This window comes from Abramis brama (genome assembly GCF_963993115.1).
Source record: "Abramis brama genome assembly, chromosome: 4".
Taxonomy (NCBI): Eukaryota; Metazoa; Chordata; class Actinopteri; order Cypriniformes; family Leuciscidae; genus Abramis; species Abramis brama.
This window is the reverse complement of record NC_139966.1, coordinates 51,940,471-51,960,374: the sequence shown is the minus strand read 5'-3', so window position 1 is coordinate 51,960,374 and position 19,904 is coordinate 51,940,471. Positions and strand designations below refer to the sequence as shown.

General features: G+C 40.2%; 1 protein-coding gene across 1 annotated transcript; it reads right to left on the bottom strand.

Annotated features, from left to right (window-relative positions):
- Positions 1–732: 732 nt before the first annotated feature.
- On the bottom strand, positions 733–14,964 carry ccnd2b (cyclin D2, b). The gene is made up of 5 exons (XM_084112613.1): positions 14,349–14,964; positions 13,103–13,316; positions 10,413–10,574; positions 9,415–9,563; positions 733–3,383 (listed from the first exon to the last, which is right to left on the bottom strand). Exons 1-5 carry the CDS (start codon positions 14,541–14,543, stop codon positions 3,216–3,218), a joined length of 888 nt encoding a protein of 295 aa, XP_083968739.1. The 5' UTR covers positions 14,544–14,964; the 3' UTR covers positions 733–3,215.
- Between the last annotated feature and the right edge of the window lie 4,940 nt (positions 14,965–19,904).

Sequence of the window (19,904 nt, the reverse complement as noted above, 5' to 3'; positions counted from 1 at the left end):
GAGTAGATGAAATGTATGACAGGTGTTCTTCCTGGTTCATGAGTCAAAGTGGTGCAGATAAATGACGTCACTTAAATGAATGGAACTCTGTCTCCCTCCTGTGGTGATTTGTGGGAAGTGCACTGCTGCATCTTATGTTGTTGTTTTTGTTTTTTTTACTACGAGCTGCAAATGTTGCTTTCTAATATCTGTTCCTGCTTTTGTACACCAGTAATCAGTTTGTAAATTGTAACTTCTGTGAATTGTTATGTTTTATATACCCCTGACCTGGCAAAATAATAATAATAATAATAATAATAATAATAACGTGTCAAACGTTTTCTTGAACCGCATTCAAATCAAATTTATTCCTGCCATTAAAATAGATTTTAAAAAAAAAGAAAAGTTTTTTATGATAACCGTTTGCAAGAATCACGAACCACGAGTTATTTGTGACAGACGGCGGCGAAAAGAGTAACTAAATAAATAAATGTCACTGAACAATGTAACTGAGAAATAATAGGCTACTTTACATACCTGCCCGTTAGAATCAATATCTCAATCTATTTTGAAATTCATAGTGTAATTGACTAAACTCACCACACGAGGGCGTTAGGCTATTATTATTATTATTATTATTATTATTATTATTATACAGCGTTCTGCTGTAACTCATTTAAATTACCACAGAAGGGCGCCATTCGGTTCTTGTCTACAGTGGTATTCGCAATTAACACAAAAAAACAGTTTCAGTTTTGTTCAAATTGATATTTATTGAATTGATTGTGTGATAGGCCAAAATGAGGTAAATAGTCAAACTTACAGTCAAAGTGTGAAAATAATTATGGTATTGCTGAAATGCCACTTCTTTGGATATTTTTGGGATGTGGAGGTGGAACTTTTAACAGGTGGCTGCTTCAAAATAACAAAACAAAATAAAATAAAAATAATATCTTGTATCTAAACAATGTGTTGCCCCGGTCTTACATCTACCACCTGGTAAGTACATTTATAGATGTTTGATGAAAGACAAGTTAATAAAAAGTTGAAGGCTTAACCTGTAACAAACTCGTTAAAGAGGTTCAATACCCTTTTTAATCCTCCTCCTCCATATACTCTTGACTTAAGTACTGTGAGGTAATGCGACTGTGGGCAGGAACATTATTTGAAAAGGCATTTCATAACACATATTAATATAATAGCTAGGGAAATAAGTCAGACAACAGTCAAGTTAGACAGCATTGACCAAATGAGGCGAGACTGTTCATGCAGATATGAAAGCAACACTTGCATGCTTGTTTGCTTGTTAAAGGTCCATCTGCAGTAAAATAAATGACAGTGTAAATGCAAACAGAAAACACATGCAGCCACCATGAAAACACGTTCAATGATTCTGTGATATAGCAGCAACATTAAAACTGAAGGTATGCATAGCTCTTTTTTCATTTTTCTTTTTCTTTTAGCAGCACTGGAACACAAGTTTAAACATTTACACAGAAATAAAGGAACTGGGGGGAAATACAAAATTAACATAAGGATATGATAGCACACAAACACACTGAAAACCAAATGTGTGAAAATGATTTAAAAACATGAACAGTTTCAAAAACACTCATAATCAAACTTTGAGCATAAACGTAGAGTTCATTTGCAAAGACGTGTTGGAGTGGAACATTGGTCACAACACGTTATATTTTAAGTAAACGCACCTCAAACCTCTGAGTTACTTTTAGGTCCACTAATATAAGAGAACTGACTTAAGAAATAGATTTTCAAAAGTGCAAGAACAAACTAATGAAGAAAGAGAAAGGAAATTGGCATAATGTTTCAAAATATCTTCTTCCTATATAAGAAAGTTCAAGTAGATGACAAGATAAAATAAAATAGACAAATAAAATAAAGTGATTTAATGAAATTTGATGATGTCCTATCTATGCTGACATGAATTTAACACAACTAAAAAAATAAAATAAAAAAAAACTAATCTTGGCATGTCAAAGCTCACCATTTCTATGGCAGTTGCTGACTGTTAGATCAGTTTATGGTCTGAATTTGTTGGTCTAAAATTAAAACTATAACCCGCAAGCACACCTTATATGGGAAACCAGCCCCAAAACAAAAATAACTTAAAACAATGCCAAAAAAATGAAAACCCTTGCCCTCCTCTTGTATAGCACGGATAACCAGCGAGAGGTGATATCTCAAAGTGCATTTGTATTGTGTATTTGCTAGGAAGGATTCTAAGACTCCCAAATTATTAAACCACCATAAATCCCTTCAGCATAGCGAGCGTCTCTGACTCACATGTGATGGTGTTTTTAAATGTCAAATGAGCAAACAGCACATTTTATTCATCCGACGATTAGATCGTTCCAGAAACCACCTGTCTAAAACCTTTCATATTTCAATCACGTGCAAAATCTTTCATTCTGTGTTCTTCAATTCACCTCTTTTCTTCCTTGCCTATCTCACCTTTACTTCACGTTCACTACATACTTAGTCTATCTGAAACCGTCCAGTGTGCTCATGAAGCTGTGATGGTCACCATGTATGGATAGAAACCGTTTAACATATTCATATTCGCTTATTGCATGCAATTACATTCATCTGTAAATAATCCCTATGCTAATGGAATTACTCATACCCAAGAAGTAACTCCTCAGATCATTGTATTAATATCTTGATGATAAGCAAACTGATCCCACTGAAAGGAATGATGGATGTCTCTGTTTAGAATAGCATTTCGTGGGATCACATCTGGATACACCCTAAATTACCTAGTATATAAAAAACGGCCTCTGGGAATTACTAAAGCAATACATTCTATACGATTATAAAGCATAACATTCTTAATAATAATGTATTTTTGTCCTTATTATTATAATTATTAAATAAAATATCAATAGTATTAATAGATAAAGTTGCATATGATAGCCAATACAGATGTATGCTCTTTGTTAAGCAATATACAACATACTGTATTATTTAATCATGGTTTGAGGCCGATTCAATTTAAATTCAAGTATGTAAAACGCCACCGCCTGCAGATATGAGACGGCAGCAGCAGCTGTTTTGCTCCTTAATAAAACGTCAAGCTTGTGTTTGTATATTATGCGCATATGACCATGATGTCACAGTCACCTTATGTGGCTTTGAAATAAAACTTAAATACAGTAATACAATAATAACTAAATCAATTGTAGGCTAAGTAGGTGTGGAGGATAGGAACAGGAACATCATAAATTGACATCACGGACATCTGTAGGGGTGCAGGACAGGTTTTGAGATTGCGTCCCTTTGTTGTTGGCTCTGCCGTCCGGTTGTTGTTGATGTTGTTGTTGACTTTCTTTCAGGCTGCTGGTCAGTAACTGCTCAATCTGCTCTTGACATGATTTCAGACAGTCCTAGAAGAAATAGAAGGAAAGAAGTAGAAACCAACGTAAGCACTATACTCACTAGTTTCATCCTCAAATGCACTGCATACTGACAAATACTACAATTGCGCTGTTGTGCCGTACGGGCCACCTATAGGGATATGGTGATGGTTAAAAAACTGTTTATCGGGGGGAAAGCAATCCTTTTGCGAGAGAGCGTAAAGTTTCTCATGGGAAAACAATACTTTTGCGGGAGAACAAAGTTTCTCGTGGGAAAGCAATACTTCAAAGTATTGCTTTCCCATGAGAAACTTTACATTCTCTCACAAAAGTATTGCTTTCCTCTGAGAAACTTTACGTTCTCACGCAAAAGTATTGCTTTCCCCCGAGAAACTTTTCATTCTCTGGCAAAAGTATTGCTTTCCCAAGAGAACCTTTACGTTCTCTCTCAAAAGTATTGCTTTCCCACGAGAAACTTTACGTTTTGAACGTAAAGTTTCTCAGAGGAAAGCAATACTTTTGCCAGAGAACATAAAGTTTCTTGGGGGAAAGCAACACTTTTGCCAGAGAACGTAAAGTTTCTCAGAGGAAAGCAATACTTTTGTGAGAGAACATAAGTTTCTCAGAGGAAAGCAATACTTATGTGAGAGAACGTAAAGTTTCTCGGGGAAAAGCAATACTTTTCCGAGAGAGCGTAAAGTTTCTCGTGGGAAAGCAATACTTTTGCGAGAGAACGTAAAGTTTCTTGGGGGAAAGCAACACTTTTGCCAGAGAACGTAAAGTTTCTCAGAGGAAAGCAATACTTTTGTGAGAGAACATAAGTTTCTCAGAGGAAAGCAATACTTTTGTGAGAGAACGTAAAGTTTCTCGGGGAAAAGCAATACTTTTCCGAGAGAGCGTAAAGTTTCTCGTAGGAAAGCAATACTTTTGAGAGAGAACGTAAAGTTTCTTGGGGGAAAGCAATACTTTTTAGAGAGAACGTAAAGGTTCTCATGGGAAAGCAATACTTTTGCCAGAGAATGAAAAGTTTCTCGGGGGAAAGCTATACTTTTGCGAGAGAACGTAAAGTTTCTTGGGGGAAAGCAATACTTTTGCGAGAGAACGTAAAGTTTCTCATGGGAAAGCAATACTTTTCCGAGAGAGCGTAAAGTTTCTCATGGGAAAGCAATACTTTTGCCAGAGAATGAAAAGTTTCTCGGGGGAAAGCAATACTTTTGCCAGAGAACGTAAAGTTTCTCAGAGGAAAGCAATACTTTTGTGAGAGAACATAAAGTTTCTCGGGGGAAAGCAATACTTTTCCGAGAGAGCGTAAAGTTTCTCGTGGGAAAGCAATACTTTTCCGAGAGAGCGTAAAGTTTCTCATGGGAAAGCAATACTTTTGCCAGAGAATGAAAAGTTTCTCGGGGGAAAGCAACACTTTTGCCAGAGAACGTAAAGTTTCTCAGAGGAAAGCAATACTTTTGTGAGAGAACATAAAGTTTCTCGGGGGAAAGCAATACTTTTCCGAGAGAGCGTAAAGTTTCTCGTGGGAAAGCAATACTTTTGAGAGAGAACGTAAAGTTTCTCATGGGAAAGCAATACTTTTGTGAGAGAACATAAAGTTTCTTGAGGGAAAGCAATACTTTTGAGAGAGAACGTAAAGGTTCTCATGGGAAAGCAATACTTTTGCCAGAGAATGAATAGTTTCTCGGGGGAAAGCAATACTTTTGCGAGAGAACGTAAAGTTTCTTGGGGGAAAGCAATACTTTTGTGAGAGAACGTAAAGTTTCTTGGGGGAAAGCAATACTTTTGAGAGAGAACGTAAAGGTTCTCATGGGAAAGCAATACTTTTGCCAGAGAATGAAAAGTTTCTCGGGGGAAAGCAATACTTTTGCGAGAGAACGTAAAGTTTCTTGGGGGAAAGCAATACTTTTGTGAGAGAACGTAAAGTTTCTTGTGGGAAAGCAATACTTTTGAGAGAGAACGTAAAGGTTCTCATGGGAAAGCAATACTTTTGCCAGAGAATGAAAAGTTTCTCATGGGAAAGCAATACTTTTGCAAGAGACCGTAAAGTTTCTTGGGGGAAAGCAATACTTTTCCGAGAGAGCGTAAAGTTTCTCGTGGGAAAGCAATACTTTTGCCAGAGAATGAAAAGTTTCTCGGGGGAAAGCAATAGTTTTGCGAGAGAACGTAAAGTTTCTTGGGGGAAAGCAATACTTTTGAGAGAGAACGTAAAGGTTCTCATGGGAAAGCAATACTTTTGCCAGAGAATGAAAAGTTTCTCATGGGAAAGCAATACTTTTGCAAGAGACCGTAAAGTTTCTCGGGGGAAAGCAATACTTTTCCGAGAGAGCGTAAAGTTTCTCGTGGGAAAGCAATACTTTTGCCAGAGAATGAAAAGTTTCTCGGGGGAAAGCAATAGTTTTGCGAGAGAACGTAAAGTTTCTTGGGGGAAAGCAACACTTTTGCCAGAGAATGTAAAGTTTCTCAGAGGAAAGCAATATATTTGTGAGAGAACGTAAAGTTTCTCATGGGAAAGCAATACTTTTGTGAGAGAACGTAAAGTTTCTCAGAGGAAAGCAATACTTTTGTGAGAGAACGTAAAGTTTCTCATGGGAAAGCAATACTTTTGTGAGAGAACGTAAAGTTTCTCATGGGAAAGCAATACTTTTGAGAGAGAACGTAAAGTTTCTCATGGGAAAGCAATACTTTTGAGAGAGAACGTAAAGTTTTTCGGGGGAAAGCAATACTTTTTTGAGAGAGCGCAAAGTTTCTCATGTGAAAGCAATACTTTTGCCAGAGAATGTAAAGTTTCTTGTGGGAAAGCAATACTTTTGTGAGAGAACATAAAGTTTCTCAGGGGAAAGCAATACTTTTGCGATGGACTGTAAAGTTTCTCAGGTGAAAGCAATACTTTTGCAAGAGACCGTAAAGTTTCTCGGGGGAAAGCAATACTTTTCCGAGAGAGCATAAAGGTTCTCATGGGAAAGCAATACTTTTGCCAGAGAATGAAAAGTTTCTCGGGGGAAAGCAATACTTTTGCGAGAGAACGTAAAGTTTCTTGGGGGAAAGCAACACTTTTGCCAGAGAATGTAAAGTTTCTCAGAGGAAAGCAATATATTTGTGAGAGAACGTAAAGTTTCTCATGGGAAAGCAATACTTTTGTGAGAGAACGTAAAGTTTCTCAGAGGAAAACAATACTTTTGTGAGAGAACGTAAAGTTTCTCATGGGAAAGCAATACTTTTGTGAGAGAACGTAAAGTTTCTCAGAGGAAAGCAATACTTTTGTGAGAGAACGTAAAGTTTCTCATGGGAAAGCAATACTTTTGTGAGAGAACGTAAAGTTTCTCATGGGAAAGCAATACTTTTGAGAGAGAACGTAAAGTTTCTCATGGGAAAGCAATACTTTTGAGAGAGAACGTAAAGTTTTTCGGGGGAAAGCAATACTTTTTTGAGAGAGCGCAAAGTTTCTCATGTGAAAGCAATACTTTTGCGATGGACTGTAAAGTTTCTCAGGTGAAAGCAATACTTTTGCGAGAGAACGTAAAGTAAAAAAAAAAAAAATGGTGTAGGATTTACTTTGAAACAATTTTCACTCAAAAATTTATAGTAAATTGCCTGGTTTAAAAAGTGACTTCTGTGTGAATTGTGATGCCTACATCACTACACTACTGACAAGAGACAATAGTGTCTCTTATGCCAAAATTTTGCTAATGTGACCGCACCTTAAGTTTGCAGTTCTTAGCCAAAATTAAGTTGCAAACTGGTTTAGGCTTTATGTCGATAGGCTACAAAGGACCATGTATTATCAAACAATAAGACTTTGACTTCTTGTGCTTGCCTCTTTCTGCAGTAAAGTGGGAGGTCTAATGAAATGATCCCATATCAAACTCTTGTCTTTCTCAGGATAATTGAAACCTGACAGGCTGTTCTTGCTCTAAACCGAATGAGACAGCCACAACAGGCCCTGTTGTCCTGACAACTACAGGCACAGGAAGGAATGGTTGCTAATGGAGGCATGTGGTGTTTTTTCCAGAACTTCAGATGGAGAAAAAAAAAATAACACATTACATTGAAGAAAGACAAAGAATGTGTTCAACCATATGAGTGTATGTGAGGAGTTTAAATGGGGCGTTGACTCTCTGGGTCTAATTCAAAAAAGTTTTACTGTGAGACTTTCAAAACAGCCTGAAGGCAAGATGTGTACGTTTGTGTAAGAGCATGAGTGTGTGTGAGTGTGGGTGTGTGTGTGTGTGTGTAGCACTGTGCTTTAATCCACAGATGTGGTTGAGAGGCCTGTGTCTCGCCACAAGTATGCAGCTCTGAAAACACACTGCCATCATTGCATTGAACACACACTAACATTCATTCATAAAATGACATTTCTCAATTTCCATACAGTCATGCATGAATGTCCTGCACACACACATGTAGGCTATGTCCACAATTTGTCTCTCAAGAAAAATTTACTTAAGCGTACAGTCTTTCTCTTGAAAGACCAACATGTCCAATTTAATGTTCAATAAATGCTATCTAGAGAAGTGGATCACTGTACAGAATATTTGAAGGCCCCCCACATATAGGATAGATATTTTCTGTTGTAATTATGACTGTCACACGCACTCAGTTTTGCTTGTTCTAAGTTTCTGTTTTCATGGACTTTCAGTTTGTTTTCATCAGTCATATGTGTTTCTTCGTCTTAGTTTCCCGCCAGTCATCAGTTGTCATGGACACTCAATTGTAAACTGTAATTTGCCTTGATATTTTGACATATAAGAGGTCTTTGTACAGTTAAAACAAGTTTCATAGCTTAAAACGTCTTCCTCATTATAAACAAAGCATTTATTTAATCAAGCTCCAAAAACAACTTGCGGGATCTGCGACATCACACGGGCACCATAGGTCCTGCCCACTGGCGTTCAGTCGCTTAACGGCTGACACTTGCTTACTGAATGTGAGCGTCATGTTGCGTCAAAAGCAAATAGAAACCATTACAATCACTGTCGCTGTCTACACTGGATACAGTATACAGTTACTGACGCACTCCATGCGCTTGAGTCTGCCGACAACAGGACAAGTGGAAGAGTAAATGAATGCATAAAGGAACGATTGCTTTGATGCATCCAATTGCTCATTTCCGTGGAGATTTCAGAAGGACACCAGCATCAGGAACAAGTGGATGGTTTATTTTTAATGACATCATGGATTGCATCTGAGGATTATAGGTTTGTTCAGAGAATTTGACTGCAGGTTGTTTTGTCAACAAGGCACAGTTTAATGAGAGTTTGCAAAGGAACTTTTGTTGAAAGATGAAGCAGATGCTTCAGAAAGATTTGGTTTGATGTGGATGATGTTTTCATCGAGTGGTTATTGATGCTGTTTCCTATGCAATGACGTTAGCCAATCATAACAGTGGCTGTTTACTGACAAAACTTAAAGGAGTCACCCCTTAAACACGTATAATTTATGACAGTCAGAATGAGGGAGGAAAATAATTGTTTTTCCACATATGTATTTGTTTTTCAAAAAACTTTAACATTATAAGTGAACCTCAAGGAACATTAAAATAATTTTTAAAAATCCATATCATGACCCCTTTAAATACTGTTCAGAAACAGAAAGTAGTGCAGCTGCTTTGTTTACGGGGATAGCATACACACAGTGTTATACATTTTAACCAGTTGATGGAAAAGTATTCTTAAAAGGCATTCTAAAAATCTTAATAATTTGAAATCTAATATGTAAAAATATGTTTTAATATATAATACATTTCAATGATGCTAAAATAACATTGCTTGAAATAAAGCTTTTAAAAAAGAGATGAGGTCCGAGATCATGTGTCCAACCCCAGCTGTATTTTTCAATAGGAAATGCGTCAAAACAGAAACGAAAAAAAATGGGATCTACAGGAAGTTGTTCTGTAGTTCTGTCACAGAATGAATGGATTACTGTACAACTAAGCAAATAAACTTTAGCTTAACCTGGGTTAAACTATATCTCAAAAGATAATTTGCTTTGTGGCATTGTAATTACAGAGATTTTGTTTCAATTGTTTTTAGTATGAAAATGTTGGGACACTTACCACCTCAGTGTGGGTGATTTTAGCCAGCAGCTCCGTCAGATTGTCCCCCCACAGATTTTGGTTGCTCTGGTTGGGCTGGAGGCCACATACTGCTGCCCCCACACATCCTGTGGCGATCATGGAGGGAGGGTACATGGTGAAGCTGTGATCTGAGGAAAAACAAAACACACGCATATCCCGAAACATTAGTGACCTGGTCAGTTAGTTCCCTAGAACATTACTCACCTGAGAGAAACTAAATTCCAAGGAAACAGTTCTGATTACGCAATCTGTGGTGTCTGAATGAGGAGGTGCATCTGTTTTGAATTCCACACAAACCTTAACCTGACATTCACACGCTCTCCGGTTTCAGACCTGTTTTAACATCACTACCTCGCTTAAATCCTCCTGCAGCTGCGAATGGAAAATGAGGAGAGCCTTCTTTCTCCTCCCACCCCTTCTTCCTCCCTCCCTCCCTTCATCTCTCAGAGGGCTTTGAGGTTCCAGGAACTACTCCCCCTCTTCCTCTGTCTTGAGATCCTGAGAACGGGCCCTTGGTTTTCAGTTGGAGAGGAAAGCCTCCTCTATTCTGTGCTGGAAGTCGTTCGTTTCATCTGCTTTGTTGGAGTTATCGTGCTGCTTTTTTGAGATGCAGAGGATGCAACAGTCATCTCTGAATAAACACTACACTCGAGTGACCGCCGCTGTTTAGCAGCTGTGCAGTAAACCAACATTCCTAACTTGAGAAAATTGTTAAACGCAACGACAAAAACATTTGCAATAGCTCAAAAAAGCTCTTCTCATGTTTGCTTGGCTCATGTTCAGGCCTCAGCCTCTTGAACAGATGCAGGGCCGCAGAAACACACCCAGTTAAATATACAACACTTTTATAGACGCAAAAAACAAGGCCGAAAGCATCTAACACATTCACATCATGGATTTCTAACACAGAAATGGCTGTTATGTAGATTCAGCCCATCAGTTTTTGATGAATGGTGTCAATGTCACTCAGCACCTACCTGTTGCACAGAGGGCGATGAAGGTTTGCGCGTGTTTGCGGATCAGCGTCTGTCTGTCTTCAGGGAAGGGCAGTTTGTGAAGGATGTGCTCGATGAAATCAAGAGGGGTGATGGCAGCCAGGTTCCATTTTAATTTACTTAGAACCACCAACTCCCACTCCAACAGAGAGACAGAGAGAGGCAAAAACAGAACAAAAGATAATGAATATGATTGGCAGGATAACATACAGAGATTACATTACCCACTATACATGGATACAGGATGCAGAAAGTTTTGGTTATTATCTACGAGCAGGCCCAGATGGCTTGAGGATGGTCTTTTTCAAAATTTTAGTACAATCTGATTGGCCTTTGCTGATTCTACAGCCAATGAGACTGCTTGCTCACTATTTGCATAGTCTAGTTCAGTGCTCTGCTCAGTGTAAGCTGGTCATGCAGCACACCATCAGAGTTCCTCTGAAACGCTCCACCTCTCCCAGCTCCACCTGCCTAGATCTGCTATATCATGCAGATATATATCATGCAATATATATATATATATATATATATATCAATGTCATGCAACATTTTGCAGCCATAAATTCCATGTGGACCTAGTAATGTCTACACTGAATACAATTTGGTGTAGGATTTACTTTGAAAGTAAATTTCACAAATAATTACAAAGAAATGACAAAGTAATTGAATTAAACACGAAATTCAGTAGAAAGACTGAAATGGTATTTTCTCGGAAAACATACTCCAAAAACCTGTTTTACTTACAACTTTGAAAAATCGCCTTTTACAATGTATATGAACTTTACTGTCAATAAGTCCAACAGTTTGCAAATGATTACACAAACTATATGATATAAATGCCATGGTTTCACTAGTTCGCCTGCCCATTCAACCTTAAAGGTTAATAGTAAACTAACTTGGCTTGCTGTCCTTGGAGGAGGCTCGAACCCGAGGCTCAGCTTGAGCTCGCATAAGAGGATAATTTACTGGAGGAGAAGAGGAGGAGATGTGATGAGATGACGTGGTGCCTGCTGCTTATATAGTACGCTCATAATGATGATTGACAGGACTGAATGTTTAGGCTCCTCCCGAGCCTACGTTTTGAACTTAATTTATTATGTCAGTACCATATTTATTCAGTATTCATAGTTTATTATTTCAGTACCATAGTATCAATATCTGATGCCATCACTTCTCCATTGTTTGTCAATGAAAGTGTATCTGAATGAATCAAATTCCTGACTGCAGTCTGTTTTATTGCCCCCTAATGTTTTAACTGGGCAACTGCAATCTTGTGTGGTAATTACATGCTTAGAAAGATTTTAAAATGCAAAAACATGAATTGCATTAACACACAAGGTTGTGACATAAACCATAAGCTGTACTGACACTGGTATTTAAAAAGTCTAGGTTGTGTCATTCAACACATTCTCCAACTTGTGATTCTTCAAAACAGGAACACTGAGTCAAGTTGCTTTTTAAATATGGATCTTTCTTGCCCAAGGGACATCATAGTTGTAAAATGAATCAAGTCATCTTGTAAAGCTCCACCCCTTGTCTTTGATTTCCACCACCAATCAAGGAGCATTCCATGCACACGCTCAACTTCCTTCCTCGCACGTGCCCGGCTGGCTTTGTTTCGCCTTGCTGAAGCTGCTTTCTGAGAAACTCTCAAGAGCAAAGACACAAGGGGAAAAACAGTCCAAAGTGAGAAGCTCTCCACCCTTATTGTGTGTGTGTTGATGAGTGAAGAGAGAGTATGAAAGATTTGAAGTTAGTGAAAACTCCGCCAAGTGGGGACAGTCCCTGAAAGTGACACAAAATTAAGGTCAAGACTCCTACAGACACCTCCAGTTCCTTCTGGATGCTTCAGTCTGCTAATAAGAATCTGTGTTGGTACTAAAATTACCACTGCAATTTATGGCAAACCTTTTTGTTAGAACAGTTGCCTTAATTTACCTTCCTTCCTGTGCTCTCACTCTCTCTTCCTCAGTCGATAAACACACATCACATCCAAAAGCGATCATCAAGAGATCATTTCAATCCAGACTTTACCAGGGTTTTACCAGCTCATATGAGATTAGAATAGACTGTCTGATGGAAGTAGAGCGTCTTTGCCAATCTACACTCTTAAAAATAAAGGTTCCAAAAGGGGGTTTTCACATTGATGCCATAGAAGAACCATTTTGGGTTCCCTAAAGAACCTCTCAGCTCTTAAAATAACCATTTTTTTTTAGTGTGAAGAACATTTTAATAACCTAAAGAACCTTTTGTGCAGTGGAAAGGTTTCATGGATGTTAAGGGTTCTTCATGGAACCGTAGATGCCAATAAAGAACATTGCTTTAAGAGTGTATGCATGAGAACCTTTCAAAACCATTCTCACGCTCATCAGAGATCCCTCACTCCAGCCACAGAGGCCAAAATCACAAGAGCATTTCATCTTAGCTCAAACCAGAAGATTGTTCAATGTCAAAACAACCATTATGTGGCAAAGGAAGCTCTAAATTCACTTACCCAACAATCCCATAGCTACATTTTACAATAATAAAAATATGATGAATCAAGAGCTCACAAACTAGGGCTATTTAATATAAAATCTATGATGTATTTAATCTGGGGTTTGAATAATATAGAATTACACAACAGATGGAAGACTTCTTGCTGTCATCAAGGCCATCAGCAGCTCTTACCAGCAGTTGTTGAGATGTAATAGAGTTGTCCGTGTACATGCAGAGCTTCCTGGCCGACAGCGGCTGGCATGCTTTTAATTTTGAAGCCAGGAAGAGACACACAGCCCCTAAAAGCTGCAAGAAACATTTTCTTGTAGGAACTGCAGCTAAAAACCTGTCCAGGTAGTTCATTGCCAAGGGAAAGATATCCTCTTCACATTTCTCCTCTTCACAAACCTACAGGGACACGGACAGAATTAATTCACAATTTAGACTGTCTGTCAAATGCTTAGTGTGCATTGAACAACTTCATTTCATTATTTAAAATATTGTTATACTCTTCAACCAGGCCTTTATGTTCTTTTCATAGGCTATTCCATTTTTTAGCTTTACTACATGGGACATTATTACGTTTCTAAAATGTATATTAGCTATAGGCCTATACTTTCCTGCACATATATGAATTCTACTTTATTTAATATTAGTTTCGTAGCCTACAATTTGCAACTACAATATGTTCCTACTGTAACTCTTTTCATGAGAAAGAGGAAGTTTCCAGTGGTAAAGATCTTCATTCATTTCAAGCCGGGTGTGCTTTGAAACCAAATGACGCCCACACATGACTGCTTTGGTGATTCGTCACGGTAAAAAAAGTGATCTAAACTCAGTTCCTAATGTCAATGACAGCATATAATATCACACATATGTGTCGCTCTAATTAAAATCTATGCGACTATTGCGTTGCATTGATGAACTGTAAAACATTTAAATCGACGATTCTCAACATGGTTGCACTTTCGCACAAGCAACTCACAGGCTGTTTAAAAAATTCGCAAAAATTACACAAATGCAAAAAAACATTGAACATGCACACGTAAATAAAGCACAGACCCTCATCTGTCCAATAAAGCAAGTCTTGAAAAAACACACAAAAGCGTTTAATATTAAAATAAATTACATGTGGGCAATCACGAAGTGTGGAGGTTTGAGATGCATTTCCTGCTGATTTCTCGATCAAAAATTCCTTGCCAATATTTGCACATCGATGAATAGATTACACATAGGCTGCCTATATGCTATCCATACAGGTGTGGGCTAATGTTTTTTTAGTCTGTACTTCAGAAATGGTTCTTGACTTTGACTGTCTGCCAAAGTCCAGCTAGCTACTTCAGATTCTTGCCAACATAATCTGCATTACATAATACTTTTTGTATAGTCTTTACACACTCCAACCAAACACTTTCCATAAATAAACCTTTAACTACAAACCTCCAGCATCCACGTCGCGACCATCCGCCTCATAAAAGGCTGAATATCTTTCTGGACACGTTTAAAATAGGGTCCCTGCGGAACATATCTGTCCTCCACTGTTAGAAGACTTTGCAATACTCTTTCATCGCAGAAGATGTTGGGATCTCTCTGAGCTCGCATTATTGTGTCCTTTTCCAAGCAAAAAAGTTCCATGTTTGGGCTTTTCTCGGTGTTATAGGCTATCTAATATAACCACCTCACAGTGCCAGCTGCATGTGGCTGTGCCTATGCAAAGAGGACGATGGTGTTCTTTAGGCATCAATAAGTCGTCTGCACTGTTAAAACTTTCACTTTTTTACATCACGGAGGCTGCAATCCCAGGCACGAGTCTTTCTTTCTGAACTACAGACTACAGATGAAGCAGATCAACTCCAATGACTGAATGACCACCCAAAAGGCAATGTCGGTCCCTCCTCCTCCTCAATTCACGTTGCAAAAAATGCTCATATTCTCTCCTTCCTGCCCAGATGGCACATGCATGGCATTCTAGCCAATCTTTTATTAAACAACTACTCAACCACCCGTGCAAAAATACATTCAGTGTATTGAAACAGGTCCCGGAAGAGACCTTTCTTTTTCTTTTTTCTTTTTTTTTTACATGCATGACATAGCCTGCATGACACATGATGTGATTTTTTTTTTCCTGAATATTATTTCCCCTCACGTGCTGATGCACATGTCCAACTCATTTTACTCACTCACTGCTACCATTTACTGGTGAATTTAATTACTACGATTGTATATTTACTGTAAGTGTTACCATTACATGCTAAATTTAAATGCATTGTTTGCACATTATGCGCACTTGAAGCTTGTAATAATAGGGTCAAATGGTTTTAATGTCTCACTATTAGAGTTCTGATTCATGCACAGTGGAAATTCTCATACAAATATAGGGCCTATACATGGACAATTTATCACTAAATGACTTACAATAATGTGTAGAATGATTAAAAATGCTGGGTTGTTTCAACCCATGTTTGGGTCAAATACAAACCCAAGCGTTGGTATACATTTTTTAATTGGTTGGGTTTGTCTATATTTGACCTAAACATGGGTTGAAAACAACCCAGTATTTTTTAGAGTGTACCTGTGATAGTAAAGAGCAAAGCTATACACACAAAAATGACACAAAGACAGAGCTATCAAAAGGGGAAGTGACAGGTTGTGCTTGTTGGGTTACATAACAGTGTAATACCAATAGCCAATAAGAAAAGAAAAGAGCTTGAATGGACAAATTTTAGGTTGTGCTATAAAAACATGCTGAAATGTCTGGTCAAGATAATAAAATACGTTCCTGCACCCGTATGTCTGTCTTTCTCCGTACAGCAGATGTTGGTGGAAAAGAAATAACTGACGAATTGACCATGTGTTACAGCCCTGAGAGATGAAACCACAGTTAAATGATAAGCTGCCAATCCACAAACCAACACATGTTTTCATTAATTATTTGATCATAACAGTCTGTGACAGGTGATGTGTCATACCGGTACCTCTATATGTAATACCACGAGTGCACCACAGGAGGGAGCCGTCACCTGAGTACTGACTTCCGGGTCACAAACACACCTGAACTGCATCATGTTCATTAGTCTGGCTATAACTAGCCCAGCTCGCGCACATGCTTGACTTGCAAAGTCTTGTTCTTCCTTTTGGACACAACCCGTTTGCTTTATGTTTTGGATTTGTTTGCCTTGTCTGTACTGCCTGCCCTGTTTACTGACCCTGCCTGTATTCCTATACTATTTTCTGCCTGCTGTTTCATTAAACACTCTGCACATGGATCCGCATGAGCTTTCTGAGTCTTCATCATTACAGAAGACTTCACCACCATCGGATCCAGCGGAGCCTCCGGCACACGTCACGCTAGTGTCTCAGGCAGCCATGTTAAGTGAGCACCACCACCAGCCCGCCCGTTTATCGGTTGCCATGGACGAGGTTTTAGGCCATCTTCGCCAGCAGTCAGCCACTTCAGCGGCGACTTCAACCGGTGCTGCTGCACCCGCTCCTCCCGCTCCCTCAAGCCCTCAAATGCCTGTTTCTGTGGCCGGAAATCCCCATCTTTTGCTTCAGGTTTTTTGCTTCAGTGTTCTCTATATTTTGCTCAGCTGCCCCAGACTTTCCCCACTGAAGAGTCTAAAGTAGCATTTGTGATTAATCTGTTGAATGGCAAGGCCCTTGATTGGGCCACGGCGATTTGGCAGCACGATACCGCCATTTACAGCTCTTTGGATGTGTTTACCTCTCGTCTCCGTGACGTTTTTGAACATCCAGTGGGAGGATTAGTGCTATTAGATTAGGATTTTGAACATTAGTGTGGAGGATCGTCTCTTTTCCATTAAACAAGGTACTGACACTCCAGCTGATTATGCTCTTGCATTTAGAACTCTGGCCACACAGAGTGGCTGGCCTGACACTCCGCTTAAAGCTCTCTATTGGCGCGGGTTGTCGCACTCTCTTCAGAGCAAGCTTGCCAGTCGCAACGAACAATTGTCCCTGGAACAATTCATTCAACTTTCCATTCGCATTGACAATCTGATACGAACCCGAAGCCCTATTTCCCTGCCGTCGGAGCCTTGCACTCACAGTGGAAGTGATCTCTCAGCTCACGAGCCCATGCAACTAGGACGCACTCGTCTGACTCCCGCTGAATGTCAGCGTCGGATTCGTATGGGATTAGGCATTTACTACGGTGAAGCTGGTCATTTTCTCTCCTCCTGCCTGAAATGCCCCGAAGCCTCAACTGCCAGTCGCTCCCCGGTGAGTTCAGTTTCTAACTGTTGTCTTTCCATTTCTGCTATTATTAGTTACAAGGGGAGTCAAATGGTGGTTTCTGCTCTCATTGATTCTGGGTCTTTTATTGATAGTCTGGAAATTTTATTGATGTATCTTTGGTTAAAAATTTGTCCATTGATACTGCCCCTTGTATTCCTCCTCTGTGTGTTACAGCACTCGATGGGCATCCACCGGGGGCAGGCTCTGTGCAGGAAGTGAATCCATGAATCATTAGAAAAATTGCCATCCAATGTCCCCACTGAGTACTATGACTGGCGTGTGGTTTTCAGCAAAGCCAAAGCTACCAAACTTACCCCACACTAACCTCAACACTGTGCCATCGACCTGCTACCAGGTACTCTTCCAAGTCGTATTTACCATTTGTCGCTACCAGAATCGAAGGCCATGGTGGAGTATGTGGAGGAAGCACTACTTCAGGGTTTCATCAGACCTTCAACATCCCCTGCTGCCGCCGTTTTTTTCTTTGTGGGAAAAAAATCTGGTACCCTGCGGCCTTGTATCGATTATAGAGGTCTCAACGCCATTACTTTTAAATTTATGTATCCCCTTCCGTTGGTCCCTTCCGCTCTAGAGTAAATGCGAGAAGCTCAGGTATTCACCAAGTTAGACTTGTGCAGTGCTTACAATCTCATTCGTGTTTGTGAGGGGGGCGAATGAAAGACTGCCTTCGTCACCAACACAGGCCATTATGAGTATCTGGTCATGCCTTTTGGGCTTTCTAATGCACCTGCAGTATTCCAGTCCTTCATGAATGAGATGTTCAAGGACATGATTGATGCATTGATACATTGATGACATTCTGATTTATTCCCCATCTTTAGAGACTCATGTGGAACATGTCAAACAAGTGCTGCAGCGACTGGCTGATCATCATCTTTTTGTCAAGGCAGAGAAATGCGCCCCTATTTTGAAAAACCCAGACCCAGCTCTTCCTTTTGTGGTAGAGGGCCATGGTTCCCCAGCTAAGTTGTTTCCTTGTTGCTTCTTTTCCAGAAAGCTGTCCGCAGCCGAGAGAAATTATGATGTAGGAAATCGTGAACTGTTTGCCATGAAGGTTGCATTTGAGGAATGGCGGCACTTGTTGGAGGGAGCCCAACATCCATTTGTAGTACTCACTGACCATAAAAACCTGGAGTACATTCAAGGTGCTAAAAGGCTGAACCCTCATCAGGCTAGGTGGGCACTCTTCTTCTCTAGATTTCACTTCTCAGTAACCTACCGCCCCGGGCCCAAGAATGTCAAGGCGGATGCGCTCTCTCGCATGTATTCTGGTATTGCTCTTTCTCTGAAACCCCTACTAACATCCTAGCCCCATCCCTTGTGGTAGCACCAGTTCGTTGAAACATCTTTAATAACATTTCTCAAGCACAGTAGGCTGACCCCACCCCTCCCACTTGCCCAGAAGGACGTATTTATGTTCCACAAGTTCTTCGCAACAGAGTCGTGCAGTGGGTACATACTTCGCTTAGCTCCAGTCATCGAGGAGAGAGTCGCACTATCCAGCTGGTGAAAAACAAGTTTTGGTGGCCCTCCCTTGCATCTGATGTGACAACCTTTGTAAAGAACTGTGCCATATGTGCTCAAGTAAAGACTTCTTGTCTGCGTCAGGCAGGCTTACTTCATCCGTTAGCCATTCCCCATCGTCCCTGGTCTCATTTGGGTGTGGACTTCCTCACTGATCTCCCTCCATCTCAGGGGAACACCACAATACTTGTTATTGTCTGTCGATTTTCGAAAGCCTGTCGTCTAGTGCCTCTCAAAAATCAACCCTCAGCCCTTGAGACTTCAGAGGCACTGTCTGCCTGAGGACATTGTTTCGGATCGGGGACCTCAGTTTACCTCTGTGGAGGTGTGGAGAGCCTTCTGTGAGTTACTAAACATTAATGTGAGTCTCACTTCGGACTATCACCCGCAGGCCAATGGCCAGGTGGAGCGCCTCACCTCGGTTCCAACCACCTATCTTTCCTTGGTCTGGTGAGCCTTCTGAACTTCCGGCTGTGGATCATTGGCTTAGGCGCAGTGAACAGGTCTGGGACGCCACACATGTACACCTTCAGCGGGCTATCCGTCAGCAAAAGATCCAGGCTGACCGTCATCGTCATCCATTTCCCACCCTCCGCCCTGGACAGCGGGTCTGGCTGTCTACCTGAGACCTCCAACTCCGACTCCCATGCTGAAAGCTGAGTGCCAGGTATGTTGGCCCTTTCAAAATTGTCAAACAAGTTAATGCTGTTACTTATAAGCTATTGCTGCCATCTCATTATCGTATTTCTCCCACCTTCCATGTTTCCTTGTTGAAACCGGCGGGAGGGCCTGGTCGGCGGCCATTGGAGGATCCTGTTCCTCCACCTCCTCTTGAGCTAGATGGCCAGACAGCATATCAGGTTCACTCTCTGCTGGATTCACGTTTAAGGAGCTGACACATGTACTACCTGGGAGACTGGGAGGGTTACAGACTAGAGGAGTGTTCTTGGGTAGCAGTCAATGACATCCTGGATCGCTGATTTCCACGCCTGCCATCCGGATCGCCCACATCCCAGACCTCGCAGCCGTCCATGACACAACTCTCAGCGTTTTACCTTGTATTGGATTTCTCTGTGTTTTAAACTGTGTTTTCTGTGATTTAAACACTCTGCACATGGATCCGCATGAGCTTTCTGAGTCTTCATCATTACGTGATGAAGGTGAAAGTCAGTTATGAAATGGTGTCTTGAGTAA

What these genes read in the sequence shown, in the direction of transcription:
- ccnd2b (XM_084112613.1), bottom strand. Translation starts at nt 14,543, where the DNA reads ATGGAACTTTTTTGCTTGGAAAAGGACACAATAATGCGAGCTCAGAGA. An exon ending in CATCGCCCTCTGTGCAACAG is followed by an intron (nt 9,564 to 10,412) that starts GTAGGTGCTGAG and finishes GTTTTTCCTCAG; the next exon opens with ATCACAGCTTCACCATGTAC. An exon ending in AAATCACCCACACTGAGGTG is followed by an intron (nt 3,384 to 9,414) that starts GTAAGTGTCCCA and finishes TATTTCTTCTAG; the next exon opens with GACTGTCTGAAATCATGTCA.